Consider the following 12,995-nt stretch of genomic DNA (forward strand, 5'->3'; position numbering starts at 1 on the left):
CAGCTAAAGTCTACATTTCAGTCAACGTTTGCACCAAGCTATGCATCGGCTCAAAGCCACCTACTCGATCTGTCGCGCTCCATCTCCAAGCGCTTGACCCGCATAGTAAGCGCATTGTTCTCGTCGTTCAACTTTTGGATCTTCTTCTTGGCCTCTGCAAGGTCGACACACACTTTCTTGTACTTGGTGTCGGGCATCATCTTCGCCAGTTTCGGTTGCGGATCAGTCTGTGAATTGGGTTTGCCATCAATCATGTCGGTGATTCCTTCCAAAATAAACTCTGTGGAGATGCCTCGAGCGAGAGCGTCATTGATGGCGTCCCTCAGCTCGTCGAGGTACTCGCGCATTTTGATTGGAATCCCTTTGGCAGCATTGAGGTTGTTGAGATGGGTGCGTAGCTCTGCTTCTAGGCCTTGGAGGTCCCTGTACTCTTTACCAGGTTGCTCAGAGTCATCTATGCGGCGGTATGTTGTATTCATGAGTCCGTACACTGTACGGCAGCGCCGGTAGTCTTGGCGGTTGATCGTATCGGAAGGAAGGTAGCGGTCCATATCCGTGAGGATGGCGGCGACGGCAGCGTGACCTCTGCGTGCTGTACGGCTGATCATGGCGGGGCTTTGGCTGGTGTCCATGTTAGTCAGGGGCTTCACTGAATCCGACGGTTGTTGTAGGCCAGTCTGCAAAGTGATTGCTGTTTCCAGTAGGTTTCCGACAGGCGCACGTGATACAGAAGTGGGGTTGTGTAGAGCTTGGAATGCAAAAGCAATCGCCATTCATCAGGGTCTGTATCTTTCAATGTCATACAGCTTTTCTGGTAGACCAAACTCTTTTGAAGCACTCTACTCTTGCAACCACTCGCACTTTTGTCATCTATGCCGAAAACAGAGCTCAAGGGCCTCATGTGCCGACCTTCGGCTCTTCCTTCCGTAACCCTGTCACTGTTTCTACATGATCTGTACCCAGATGCGCCGCCTCGATGAACAGGCTCGCCACAAAGCTGAGGAAGGCGAGTACGGTGTACAAAATCCACATGTTGCGCATAGCATAAGCAAAGGCTTCCTTCGCAGCTAGCTCCCAATCAGGATTGCTCAGCGTACCTGGGATCATGACATTGGCCATTGCACTCTCACCGTTGAGCAATTCCAGTAGCTCCTGTGGCAGTCCAGCCGCGCGCAGAACCGATGCCCTATTGCTCATTGAATTTTGGAATATAGTTCCGCCAACAATGGTGGAAATCGAAAGGGCTATGTTTCGGATGAAAGATAGTGTTGCGGTAGCGCTTGCAACCTCTTGTTGATCCACCTGGCTTTGCACAGCAATGAGCGGCGCTTCGAAGAGGATCCCTGATCCAGCGCCGCCTATCATAAGATATCCAACGGCCTTTGCTGTAGTGGTGTATGCATCAAAGGAGATAAAAAGGCCGAATCCCAACGCCAGCAGGAATGTACCAAACCACATGATCCCACGAAACTCTCCAGTCCGGTGGATCCAGACGCCTGCCAAGACTCCAAGTATCGCACCAGTGACAATAAAGGGAAGAAGAAGGAGACCAGATCGCAACGGTGAAGCTTCAAGGACAGATTGAAGATATAGGGGCATATAGTACTCCGCAGCGATGAAGACGAATCCATGGAAAAATACCAGAGAAAAAGCCGCTACATTAGTGCGGCGTCGGAACAGTGCCATAGGGATCAGCGGATACGAAGCTTTTGTCTCGGTGTAGATGAAGGCGAATATCATGACACTGCCAACCACAAGAAGAGCGATGACCTTTGCAGAATCCCAGGGGAAAAGGACACCACCAAAGTCTAGGCCTAGGAGAAGCATCAAGGTGAACCCCAAGAATGTGAAGATACCAAACCAGTCGATCGCCTTGATACCGTCGGAAAAAGAAGTATGTTCGTGGCGGATGTCGAGGAAGAGCACGATGAGTAAGCCTGCGAACGCGCTGATGGGAAGGTTGATGTAGACTTCACCACGGTCAGCTTGGTCTTGTTTTCGGCACGGTTCATTGAGACTTACAGCACCATCTCCATGTTGCCAAACTTGCAAACACGCCGCCTAGCACTGGGCCGACTCCCCCAGCGAGACACCACATGCCCTCCGTGAGACCCATGAGTAAGCTCCTCTGCCTCAGACTGAATAGATCGCTAATACAAACGTGTACCAGAAGGATCAATCCACCGCCGGCTACACCTTGAAATGCGCGTCCAATAATTAGAGCTTCCATGGTCTTTGCAGTCCCACATACCGTCGAACTGGCGAAGAAAACGGCTAAAGCAGTTAAGATGATTGGTTTGCGACCCCAAATGTCGGACAGGTTCGCCCATATAGGACCCGACACGGCATTGGCAAGAAGATAAGCGCCTCCGATCCATGTGTAGCCAGCAGCAGATTTCAAGTCTCTGGTTATAGTGGGTGCAGCCGTCGCGATAATAGTTGCATCTAAAGCTGAAACAAACAACGAGAGCTACTCATCACGTAAGCAAAATGAAGAATGTGTGTTCGGTTCTAATCAGAACGTGTCAACATACAAAGAGCGCTGTCAGAATCGCAAACATTTGCAACTTGCTCCTTTTCCTCCCATCGCCTGCGATGGAAACATCTCGTTCCATGTCGGGCCGAGCATTATAGGAGTGTTTGCGGTCTTCTACCAGTATGTGCTTGTTGTCTGCGGGCAATACGTTCATTTCCATCTCTTGAGCCATCTTGTGAACACAACTGCTTTAAAGTGGCGTAGAAAGGTATACAATAAAGCATTCTGTATGACATCAAGACCGAGTTTCTGTGCGAAAGCCTTTGGGCTAGAGCATGTCACCCCTATTCGCAGACCAATCGCGTATATTTGCGAGCCGCGCCAATGCCCAACTGTTCTGAAATTGGAATGGCCCGCGCCCTTTGTCAAGCCAAGTTACAGGATAGGAAGTTCTCCGCGTTCTATGCACCTTCAGCATCCGAGATATTTGCTCCCTGACATCAGAGGGCAATACGCTCATCCTTTGAAGGCATTGAATCAAAGTTTACGAGTTTGGCTGCAGGTTTATCTATCAAGGGACAGGCTGTAGCAATTACACTTAAGGCCGAAGTGCTTTGTTAAAAAACCACAGCATCTACTAGCTACATTATTTATTGTATGTACCACATGCAGCCTTCTACAACCACGCATCGAACCACGTCACAGCTTGCATGAAGCTTGCTTGCTTCGCATATGCCTGCTGCGGAATACTCTGGTTGACTCGAACGGCAAACCCGTGCGGCGCACCAGAATAAAGATTCGTCTGGAAAGTCACATTGTTTGCAGCCAATATGCTCTCTGCGCGTACCTTGGCAGAGGAATTGAAGGATCCATCAAGGGCTGTCGTGATCAGCTGGGAATTTTTACAGTGCAAGACCAGGTATACTCACTACCGGCAGCAATACTAATCCCTTTGGTGATTCCACCAATCTCTTGCTCGGTCAAACTACTCGGATGAGCAATGAAGCCAAGATCCAGTCCTCCGCTTGAAGTCATGAACCGCGGCACGTACTTCCCACCGAAGCAATAGCCGAGCCCGCCGATCCTTGCAGCTTGCATATCGCTGCGCATGTAGTTGATGGTCGTGTTGATGATGCTGTCAATTTCGGAAGTTGGGTGCAAGGCGCGCCATTCGGTAAGATTCAGTCCTGCCTCTTGCTCTTCAACAGAAATTGCATCCCCTCTGAACAGATCGGGCATGACAACCAGATAGTCATTTGCAGCCAGAGAATCAGCCAACAGCTTGTTCTGTAGAAGCGGAACACCAAAAATATCCGTTACATAAAGCAAGGCCTTGGTGGACGAGTTGCGATTGGGTGGGTATGAAATGTACATTTCAACTGTGACCCATCAGTAACGAGTAGTGCGCATGGTCCTTTATCTTGAACTCACTTCCACTGATGTTCTTCAATTGCCCAACCGGAACACCAGCATTTCGAACCTGATACGGGAGATAAGACGTCTCTGCGATGGCACTACCCAGCGTCGCCAGACTGGTCAGGACATTTCGTGGCAAAACCATGTTCGGTTCCAATAAACTTGAGTAGACTATAGCGTGCTGCGAGGTTTTGGGGGAGATTGCGAGCCTTGTTGAGCGACTTCTCCGGCCTTTGTATGTCGTGCCAAGTGCATCCAGGACATGTCCCCGTCTGCCCAGCCCGTTCGTCTTGGCACACCAAAAGGGAACTTTGCCCGATCTCAACCTGAATGTGTTGTGTAGATTGATCGCAGGGTTCAAAAACATCTCTTGGCATCACAATAACCCGGCTTCATTGTCATTCATCTGTCTATGACAAGACTGGGCAATCCCACGCCTTGACCCAACTACGTGAGAATCATTTGCAATGATAATGCTGTTAGTAGCCTATTAGCATAATGCAGACTGAAGCTGGCTCGGCGAAGGAAGCACGCTGGAATCTGTTTCGAAAAGCACACGTTGTGTATTGACGTCATCACGTACTGTGCTAGGTAATAGGCGACGGGTATACCATGCCCAAGTGAATTTTCAAGCATGTTTCCAGATTATAACACGCACGTGAAAGTATAAAGGTGGAGACGCATGCTTCGAGTGGTAATTTCTGACATGCAATCTTTCAATGTGGTCCAATCTTCGTTCCCGATGTCCCTTGTACACTTATATGGCCGAGTGGGAAAAGCACACGCATTTAGCGGCTCGTAATAACCGTCACTAGTTCCACAAACTACACTACTGAGACTAGATTACCGAATTGGTTGTCGAATTTATCGAACCAGACCCACGTCCTCAATCCCAACAGCCCACCCTTTGCTCAAGACAATGGCTGCATATTTATGCTAATACAAAGGACCTCGTGTTCTCGAAATATTGCCGGTGCGTATTTGAATCGCATGGCAAGGCTGTCGAATTTTTGCTTGAGTTCACATTGATGTTTTCTTGAGACCCCGAAGCTGTGGCGCCAACATGTGTTGGCTAATCTATGCGATAGTCCTGCACATACTCTAGCCAGAATACATACTACTCTCTGTCAAAGTCGTGATATTTGTAGACCTTGTGCGACTAATTTCGAAGTGTCGCTTTGGACTCTGGACGTCTGTGAACTTCGGTAGTGCGGCTTCACAAATAAAATAAAAGTGCTTTCGAAGGGCTGAGACCGAACAGCTTCTGCTTTTGATCAGGTCGGCGCTTACTAATCTGGATGTGATTGAATCTTAGTGCAATAACACGATCTGTTATCTCTTTGAGTGTCTTAAACGATGAAGGTACATGTACAGGTCTGATGTCTAAGACACCGGTATCGTTCGAGCAAAAGTAGTAACACAAATTGTATTGAGCTGATCGAAATTTGGTTCAGAAAAGAATGAGCGCCATTGTCGCGAGGTAAACATTCAGCGAGTACGTGTTGCGTAACGGAGATACTAGTGCGGAAGTCGCTTCAGGCGATGAGGTTAAGGCATGGCTTGACCGAGGCACGCTTTCTTTGGCACAAACAGAGGAGACGTAATGAACTCACACAGCTTTGCCGGTTCCTACAAGTGATTCCATTGATTGCATCATTTCCCATCTCGATGCGGCTACTTGGTATAAGCTTCGTCCGCGGTCTGTTACACCAAGCCATGCCTTCACCTAGCGCCCTCTCTAGCCCTTGTCACGATTGACCACACTATGGCTACGAGGACCCTTACTACCAACCCATGCAATCGATGCGGAGGGGCTAAATCACACTGTTGTGCACAAAGGTCCATATTACCACAAAGTTAAAAGTCGTGCTCGACTTCTTTCTGAAGCAAACCACGGCAATGTACTCAGAATCGCAAGAGTCGCTCTCCACTTGGTCTATACCATCTTCCCTGCCAAGTTCATCTCGACAAGGAGAATCGATACAACCAGTCGCCGGATGTGACGTTACATCTCCCCCATGCTACCCACCAGACTCGAGTGAGCCAACCCCCTCGAGCAGAAACACCAATGACTTTTATGTTGACGTTGACAACGACGCGGACGACGAGTTGAGCACCTCCAGCTCGACGCCTCCAGCGAGAAGTTTCCGCATTGCGGGACTTGTCCAGAGCAATAAAATATTCCAATGGTAAAATTATCTGTTGCAGCGGGAGAGCGATCAACGACGCCGACACAACGAAGAAATTACCATTTTTATTTTCTTTCTCTGCGGCATCTGTCTCACACTTGTCGTTCTTCTAGGATGGACTGTGTTTGTAGAAGCTTGAGCTCCGCAAAGCGTCTCGAAGATGTCTACGCTGGCATACGTGCTTAGCGGTCTGGTGGATAATTTGTGCTCTGAACGAGAAGGACGACAAGGAACCACACAGTTTGTGAGAAGAGGATTGGTAATCTCACGGGCTAGTGACTGGGAAGAACAGAGCTTCAACACAAGATGGGAATTGACAGAGCAATGTAGAGAAGCATTTCAGCGCTACGGCCGAAATGACATTGTATTTTCTTTTAGTTTCCTGTGAATGCACAAGGAACAGATGCTGCCATGGTATCAGGGTTCAGGCGCCGTACCAGATGCATGCCATTCTCATTCCCTCACGTCAAGGCCTTCTTCTCCTTATTACGCCCGCCCTTTTGCTGAGCAGCCTCATGTTTCCTCAGATCTTCAGGCACCTTGCTGATCTGACTCTTGGTAAGCATCTGCTTCAAGTCATATAATACATCGGCATCCTCATTGCCCCAGAAAGTGATTGCAACACCGCTCTTGCCTGCACGGCCTGTACGACCGATACGATGCGTGTAACTCTCTATGCTCGTTGCCATGTTGAAGTTGACTACGAGCGAGACGTCTGTGATGTCAATACCACGGCCTGCAAGATCTGTAGCGACTAGGACATCGACGCGGTGCTCGCGCAACTGAGCAAGTGCGGCTTCTCGCTGCTCTTGTGTCTTGGACCCGTGCAGTGTGACGGAAGAAAATCCCATGTTTTTGATATCGCGTGCAATAGCGTCGCAATTGCGCTTGATGTTGACAAAGACGATGATGGGAGGCGTGAACTCGCCGGAATTGAGAATCTCTTGAAGACGCTTCTTGCGCTTCTCCTCGCCCTGTATGTGCTCGACTCGTTGCTCGACGGTTTCAACTGCCTCGCCGACGTTGCCAATGGTGACGATGGCGGGGCGACGGAGATACTTTCGTGCTATGCGCTCCACGGCGGTGGGCATGGTGGCCGTGTACATCATGGTCTGGCGATACATGCCACGCTTCATGGCGTTGGGGTCCTCGGCGGCGTCGCTGTCGGGCTTCTCGTTGGTGACGGGCAGCGCGTCAAGAATCTTGTTGACGGGCTCCTCGAAGCCCATGTCGATCATGCGATCTGCCTCGTCCATGATGACATAGGTGCACTGGCTGAGAACCAGCATGCGTCTCTCGATGCAGTCGACTAGACGACCTGGTGTGGCGATGACGATTTCCGCCCCGTCGCGCATTTGGAATGCCTGTTCTTCGATAGAGTGTCCACCGACAATGACGGCGGTATTGAAGCCAAGGGGAGCGGCAAACTTCCTAGTCTCGACCTCAATCTGCTGCGCCAGCTCTCGCGTCGGCGCAAGGACAATGGCGTATGGACCATCGGCGCGGTTCGAGGGCCCCAGCGGCGGCAACTGCGAGATGTAGACCAGCAGCGGCAGGACGAAGGAGGCGGTTTTACCAGAACCTGTGACGGCGACGCCGATGAGATCGCGGCATTGGAGTGCGATGGGAATGGCGGCGCGCTGGACGGCAGACGGCTCGGCGTAGCCCACATGTTCGACGAGGCGCAGGACCTTGTCCGGCAGGCCCGACTCCTGCCAGTTGCGCATGGGGTTGGGGATGGCGCCGCCCTTGGTGGCAATGTTGAAGTCCTCCTTGAAGATGCGCCAGTCGCGCTCGCGCATGTGCTCCAGCTTCTTCTCGCTCCAGTGCTTGTCGAGCTGTGCGCGGCCGCCCTCTTCTTTGCGCCGCCGCTCCATATCCAGGATGCGCTCGGCGCGCTCCCGCCCCGACACGGGGTCCCGCTCGATCATGGCCTCGATGAACTTCTGCGTGCCCTGCTCCGTGACGTCCTCGGTGAAGCCGCCCAGCCGGCCGCGCCCAAAGAAGCCCGCTTCGGCCTTTTGCTGGTAGATGGGGTTGTAGTCGTAGCTGGTGTCTTCCTCTTCGTTCCACTCAAAGTTGAACTTCTTCTCCGTCGTGCGCTTCCGTTTCTTCTTGGCCGAGAAGGTCGACTGGTTCTGTTCTGCGCCCATGTACCGCTGGCGTATCATGGCCGCCTCGGCGTCTTCGGGCGGTGGTCGCTTGCCCGTCTTCTTGTCCGGCAGCGGGGGCGGTGCCATATCACCGTTGCTCCGCTGCTGTCGGGACGGAGGGCCTGAGGGCGCCTCGGGACGCATAGCCCGGGGACCCGTGGGTATCGACGACGACGCATCGTAGTGCCCCTTGTGCGATGCGCCGTTTGTGCTGCTGTTCGAGCCTTCTCGCCGCCGTTGCGCCTCTTCGACCTCCTTTCGCCGCTTTTCCAGCGCGATCCGCTCGCGCTCCGCTTTGGACAGGAACTTTGGTTTCGCCGCGGCCGCTTCCTGTTCGCGCTTCGCCTTGAGGATGTCGTCGATGCTCGGTGGCTGCTTCCGTTGTGACGCCCAGCCCTTCTTTGCCTTCTTCGATGGAACCAAGACCGGCCCCAGTTCTTCTTCTTGCGGTGGCGGAGGAGGGGGCACGTCTGTTGGCGGCGGAGGTGGCATCTTGTCTGCCGGCGGAGGCGGAGGTGGAGGAGGTGGAGGAAGAGTTGTGTCCGTCATTGCGCACGGGATTCGCAGGGCTACCGCGTCTTCTTAGAACGCGCTGCTTTCGTTACAGGCAACAGTCGTAGCATAGGAAGCTTGTAACTGTACGGTGACCAGCAGGGTAAAAGAGCGCGACGTGAAAGATGGAGCTACGGCGGCGCTAGCAGTTGACATTCTAGAAGGCAACACCACTTCACGTGCCGGTTCCAGGGTTATCGATAGCTACCCACCACTCACTTCACCTTGTATTTGAACTTGGCATGCTGTCAGTGCTCACCGAAAATCAGAGTCACATCACCATCATCTGCGCATCATAAAACGCTTCACATGACAGCTTGAGCTTGGCCTAGCTGCCTGGGTTTCGTTCATCAGCTGCTTCTGAAGCTGGGTACATATATCTCTATTCAGTGTCTTGGTCGTGTTCTCATTCTGGAGCATTTGGGCTAGCAAACGCGACCTGCCCTGGTACTCCATACATAGTCTTGAATCATTCGGTGCGCCATGCACCATGCACCATGCACCGACATGCATCCGCCACCTCAGTCCTGTCTGCCCTTCAATAACCGCTTGGTGACCTTGTCCTTCTCGATGATGTACACGTGTGCTCCCCAGCCCGACAGTGCGTCTCGGTCAACAGCGTTTAGCAGCGCTTGCGAGATGGTCTCGAAGAGGTCCTCTGGGCCCTGGGATGCTGGTCAGTCTCCTCCGCTCGTTGCTTCCATTCTCTTGACATGGGTAAACATACCAGATCAGGCTCCCACAGGCCTTCGCATGTGCCAAACAGCTGGTCGCTTGCGGTTCCGCTCACGATGAAGTCCTTCGCAAAATCAATGCACCCAATGCTGTCGAATCCGCAGATGAACGGCTTCCCGGTTGTCTGGTTGATTCCTGCAATGACTGGACTGACAAAGTACGGGCCGAACCGCTTCTCGTACAGCGACGAGGAGACGAGGTTGGCCATGGTCTGCGGGCTGATGTTGCGCTCTTCGCGTAGGCGGTACATGTTGACTTTGTAGCGGAAAAGGTCTGAGACGGTAGCAACGTCGGTGGCGAGGCCTGTTAGGCCAAGGAACACGTCGCCGTATTGGAAGATCTTGGGGAAGTTGTTGGAGATTGTGAGGGCTTGCATGCCGAGACGGAGATCGCAGGCGATTGCGACACAGTCCTTGCCCACCATGGCAACCGCGGCGCCGCCATCTGTACAAATATTAGAAGGGCTCGAAACGTGGCCAGCAAGGTGACGTCGTACTTATAGAGAACGGTGACGACTGTTGTGGTTAGCCATTGCGTTGACGCCATCACGTCCGTGGGGGCTTACCATGGCTGCGGATGTGTGGAAGCTCACTGTCGAGGCTACAACGAAGCTTGCTGTGCTCGCCAAAGATAAAGTGCAGGATACGTGGGGGAGGGCGGTGTCGACAACTGGATGGTGGGAAGATGTCTACCAAGTATCGCAGGTAGCAGCTCAGGTACGCGGCGGCGGGCAAGCTGGAGCTCCACACCAGTTGGCCGAGCTTGGGCCTACTGTCTTGGCACAAAAGTCGTGGAAGGCGCGATGCCGACGACCATTGAGGGCAGCACAGCAGCACAGCAGCACAGCAGCGCTCAATTCGACGCATCCGACACATTACCCGCCCGCCTTTGTCATGAGCGCCCAACAGTTGACCGCGGCTAAAGAGCTGCCCCCACGATTAATACGGTTCTTCCAGCGCTACCCCCCGCCTGCGCTGTTTCCAAACCTCACATCCGCCGCTGCAACACCACAGACCACCGCCCAGACAATATCCACCACCCCTCCGTCCGACCCCAATGCGCCCGTCACGGAGACATCGGCCTCCGAGCTCCCCTTCATACCCTCCACCGCCCCGCGCAACTCCCGCATCCCCGCACACGCCCACGACCTGCCCTACCCGAACCCATTTCTGCCCTCGAAGAACTTCACAACTGGCCGGTGGCATGGCCCCGCCTTTGGTCTGCGCAAACAGGCAGATCTCGTAAAGCTTGCCGTACAACACGACGTTGTGGATCTGCTCCCTTGGACGATAAAAAAACCAGGAGAAAAGGATGCGCGAAGAATTGAAAGCGGATTGATGGTCAAGGGGACGGGTGAGGGGCAGAAGGTCAAGGGAAAGAGCTGGGAGCGGACGCTCAAAGGAAGATTGGAGATGCGACGGCAGGCCATGCTGAACATGCCCCAAATGATCCAGGAGTGGAAACAGGTCAGTCATGGTCTGACGCGTGACTACTGCCTGTCTCTGGCTAACAAACTCGCAGAAAGGACATGGCCGAGGATGGAAGAAGTGGCCCAGTGGGCGGGCGAAGAAATAAGTTACCCAAAGCTGCATTGGGTCCTACCTTGGACAGCACGTGTTCCAAGGTTTTTCGTGTACAATTACTCGGTGTGGTCCAGACGCATTTACGAGCGGAGTTTTGGGCACATGTTCATCTTGTGGGAGCGTACTGTAGTGCTGTGTAAATCATCTTCTATTTCGGTGAACCCACCCGCATTGTGCAGACTAAGAGAACGGTCTTTGGGTATCCTGGCTGGCTTGAGCTCTCAATGCAACTCCGAACTGAATGCTATCCTTTCAAGTCTATCTCCCCCATTTTTTGCTTTCAACTAACAGTACGCTGGAAGGTCCAATGCTCACATGACCATTTCTTCATCGGCATAAGACGGCTGTATTCCATACTCTCTTGCATAAGCATACGCACCGTACTGGTTCTCCATATCCAACACGCTTCCAACATTCTTCTGCCATAAGCCTCCATTGTACACAGGATCAGTGGCTTTGTTGTATGTACTCGACTCTCTCAATGGAGCCTCAGTATGTGCCGACTTGTCGTATTCGCGCCTTGCCATCATCTCATAGCCCGACGTCATGTAGGGTTCTGCACTCTGCGTATGTGGCGAATCAGCTAACGCAATTGTACTCGTATCTTGTACGGCTGACTGCTGCGAAGATTGCTGAGCAGAATCTTGCTCCATTCGTTCGTAGCGCAGTTTTGCCATGGCCTCTTCTTGCGCGAGAGAGGTAGGTGGCCAATCGTACAACTGTCTTGACATGTTGTAGTCACTACCGTCTGGGTACCCTTGGCGACCAGCGGGCGGGGAAATCCGCCATAGCTCAAGTAAACGCAGTCGCTGGTCATCGTCTGCGTTCTGGAAGAGCTCAAGCTGAGAAGGAAAGAGTAGGACAGGGTCAATACTGTTGCGCAGAAGTATTGCGCTGAGGTCCGAGGGCTCAATGTGCGTCTTTACCAGCGCTTCGGATGCGGGGCGAGTCGGAGCAACATGGTGAGAGTGCGTGTAGTGTTGAGAAGCGTAGACAATTTGCTTGGGCGCCGGCTCTAGCTGTTGCACATCCTGGGCAGGTTGCTGTGTGGCTGTCTGGGAAAGGCTCATCTGAGCAGTGAACAGTCGTGTAAGTTCTTCATGCTGCATGTTCGCTTGCTCTTCTGCTTTTCCTCGAACGTTGATGCCAGTTGATATGGAGCCGCACTGACGTAATGGTTAGTGCGGGGCGAGGCCGAAGCAGCAAGAGCTTACATGGGCGCAAGAGATGTTCTGAGAGAAAATGGCAGGGCTGTAAGTAACGGGAGTGTTGTAGGTGCAGTTACAGTAGTGCGAAAGCATGGGCTGCGCAGATTGCATGTTGGGTTTCGGGTATCAACAGACGTGGCAAGGACAACACGGTCAGATCTAAGTGGCTCGATGACTGCAACACACAGACGAAGTATGAGTGCTATTGCGAGACAAGAAAATCAGAGGCACTGTGGGTCAACAAAGGACGGTGCGGTGGTTCTCCTTTATAGTGTGCAGCGTGGTCGATGGGTCATGCGTGAGTGCGGGATGCTTGTGACAATTTTGCTCGCCCACCATCCAGTAGTCCAGTAGTGACGGGTGCGAAACATAAATCGTGCGGCTAGTGCGCGTGCAGCCAATGAGATGCTCCTGCTGCCGGCAAAAGTATGGGCGATGGTGGACAACTCATCAGTCGTGTATGGGCGGGCACGCGTGTGAAGCGTGGTGCTCAATTGGAGCGCGGCCTGTGAAAGTGGACATCAGAGCGCCGTGTGCAGCGATGGGCGTGTCTATCTTGTGCAATGCAAGCCGAGGGCAAGTCGACCTGCGCAAGATGGCGGGACGCTGTACGGCAATACACCAGCTTGCGTGCATCAGCGTGCTGTGTAGTCTTGTCTGTAAGCCGTGGGTGCCTCAGTACG

The 12,995-nt window shown here is 52.8% G+C and overlaps 7 protein-coding genes across 7 annotated transcripts; 1 reads left to right on the forward strand and 6 right to left on the reverse strand.

Moving 5' to 3' along the window:
• Positions 1-50: 50 nt before the first annotated feature.
• SNOG_03933 (hypothetical protein) lies at positions 51-818 on the reverse strand (the record flags this gene model as incomplete). Its single annotated transcript, XM_001794425.1, has 1 exon — positions 51-818. The coding sequence occupies exon 1, from the start codon at positions 771-773 to the stop codon at positions 51-53; it is 723 nt and encodes a 240-aa protein (XP_001794477.1). The 5' UTR covers positions 774-818.
• Positions 819-897: 79 nt separating this feature from the next.
• On the reverse strand, positions 898-2,116 carry SNOG_03934 (hypothetical protein; the record flags this gene model as incomplete). Its single annotated transcript, XM_001794426.1, has 2 exons — positions 898-1,991; positions 2,023-2,116. 2 exons carry the CDS (start codon positions 2,114-2,116, stop codon positions 898-900), a joined length of 1,188 nt encoding a protein of 395 aa, XP_001794478.1.
• A 1,036-nt stretch (positions 2,117-3,152) lies between these two features.
• SNOG_03935 (hypothetical protein) lies at positions 3,153-3,850 on the reverse strand (the record flags this gene model as incomplete). Its single annotated transcript, XM_001794427.1, has 2 exons — positions 3,153-3,355; positions 3,406-3,850. 2 exons carry the CDS (start codon positions 3,848-3,850, stop codon positions 3,153-3,155), a joined length of 648 nt encoding a protein of 215 aa, XP_001794479.1.
• Positions 3,851-6,542: 2,692 nt separating this feature from the next.
• Positions 6,543-8,726, reverse strand: SNOG_03936 (hypothetical protein; the record flags this gene model as incomplete). The annotated part of the gene is made up of 1 exon (XM_001794428.1): positions 6,543-8,726. One exon carries the CDS (start codon positions 8,724-8,726, stop codon positions 6,543-6,545), a length of 2,184 nt encoding a protein of 727 aa, XP_001794480.1.
• A 581-nt stretch (positions 8,727-9,307) lies between these two features.
• Positions 9,308-9,945, reverse strand: SNOG_03937 (hypothetical protein; the record flags this gene model as incomplete). The annotated part of the gene is made up of 2 exons (XM_001794429.1): positions 9,308-9,459; positions 9,510-9,945. 2 exons carry the CDS (start codon positions 9,943-9,945, stop codon positions 9,308-9,310), a joined length of 588 nt encoding a protein of 195 aa, XP_001794481.1.
• Positions 9,946-10,087: 142 nt separating this feature from the next.
• Positions 10,088-11,096, forward strand: SNOG_03938 (hypothetical protein; the record flags this gene model as incomplete). Its single annotated transcript, XM_001794430.1, has 2 exons — positions 10,088-10,987; positions 11,043-11,096. The coding sequence occupies 2 exons, from the start codon at positions 10,088-10,090 to the stop codon at positions 11,094-11,096; spliced, it is 954 nt and encodes a 317-aa protein (XP_001794482.1).
• A 319-nt stretch (positions 11,097-11,415) lies between these two features.
• On the reverse strand, positions 11,416-12,423 carry SNOG_03939 (hypothetical protein; the record flags this gene model as incomplete). Its single annotated transcript, XM_001794431.1, has 2 exons — positions 11,416-12,270; positions 12,319-12,423. The coding sequence occupies 2 exons, from the start codon at positions 12,421-12,423 to the stop codon at positions 11,416-11,418; spliced, it is 960 nt and encodes a 319-aa protein (XP_001794483.1).
• Between the last annotated feature and the right edge of the window lie 572 nt (positions 12,424-12,995).

Source organism: Parastagonospora nodorum, assembly GCF_000146915.1.
Source record: "Parastagonospora nodorum SN15 chromosome Unknown scaffold_5, whole genome shotgun sequence".
NCBI classification, from domain to species: domain Eukaryota; kingdom Fungi; phylum Ascomycota; class Dothideomycetes; order Pleosporales; family Phaeosphaeriaceae; genus Parastagonospora; species Parastagonospora nodorum.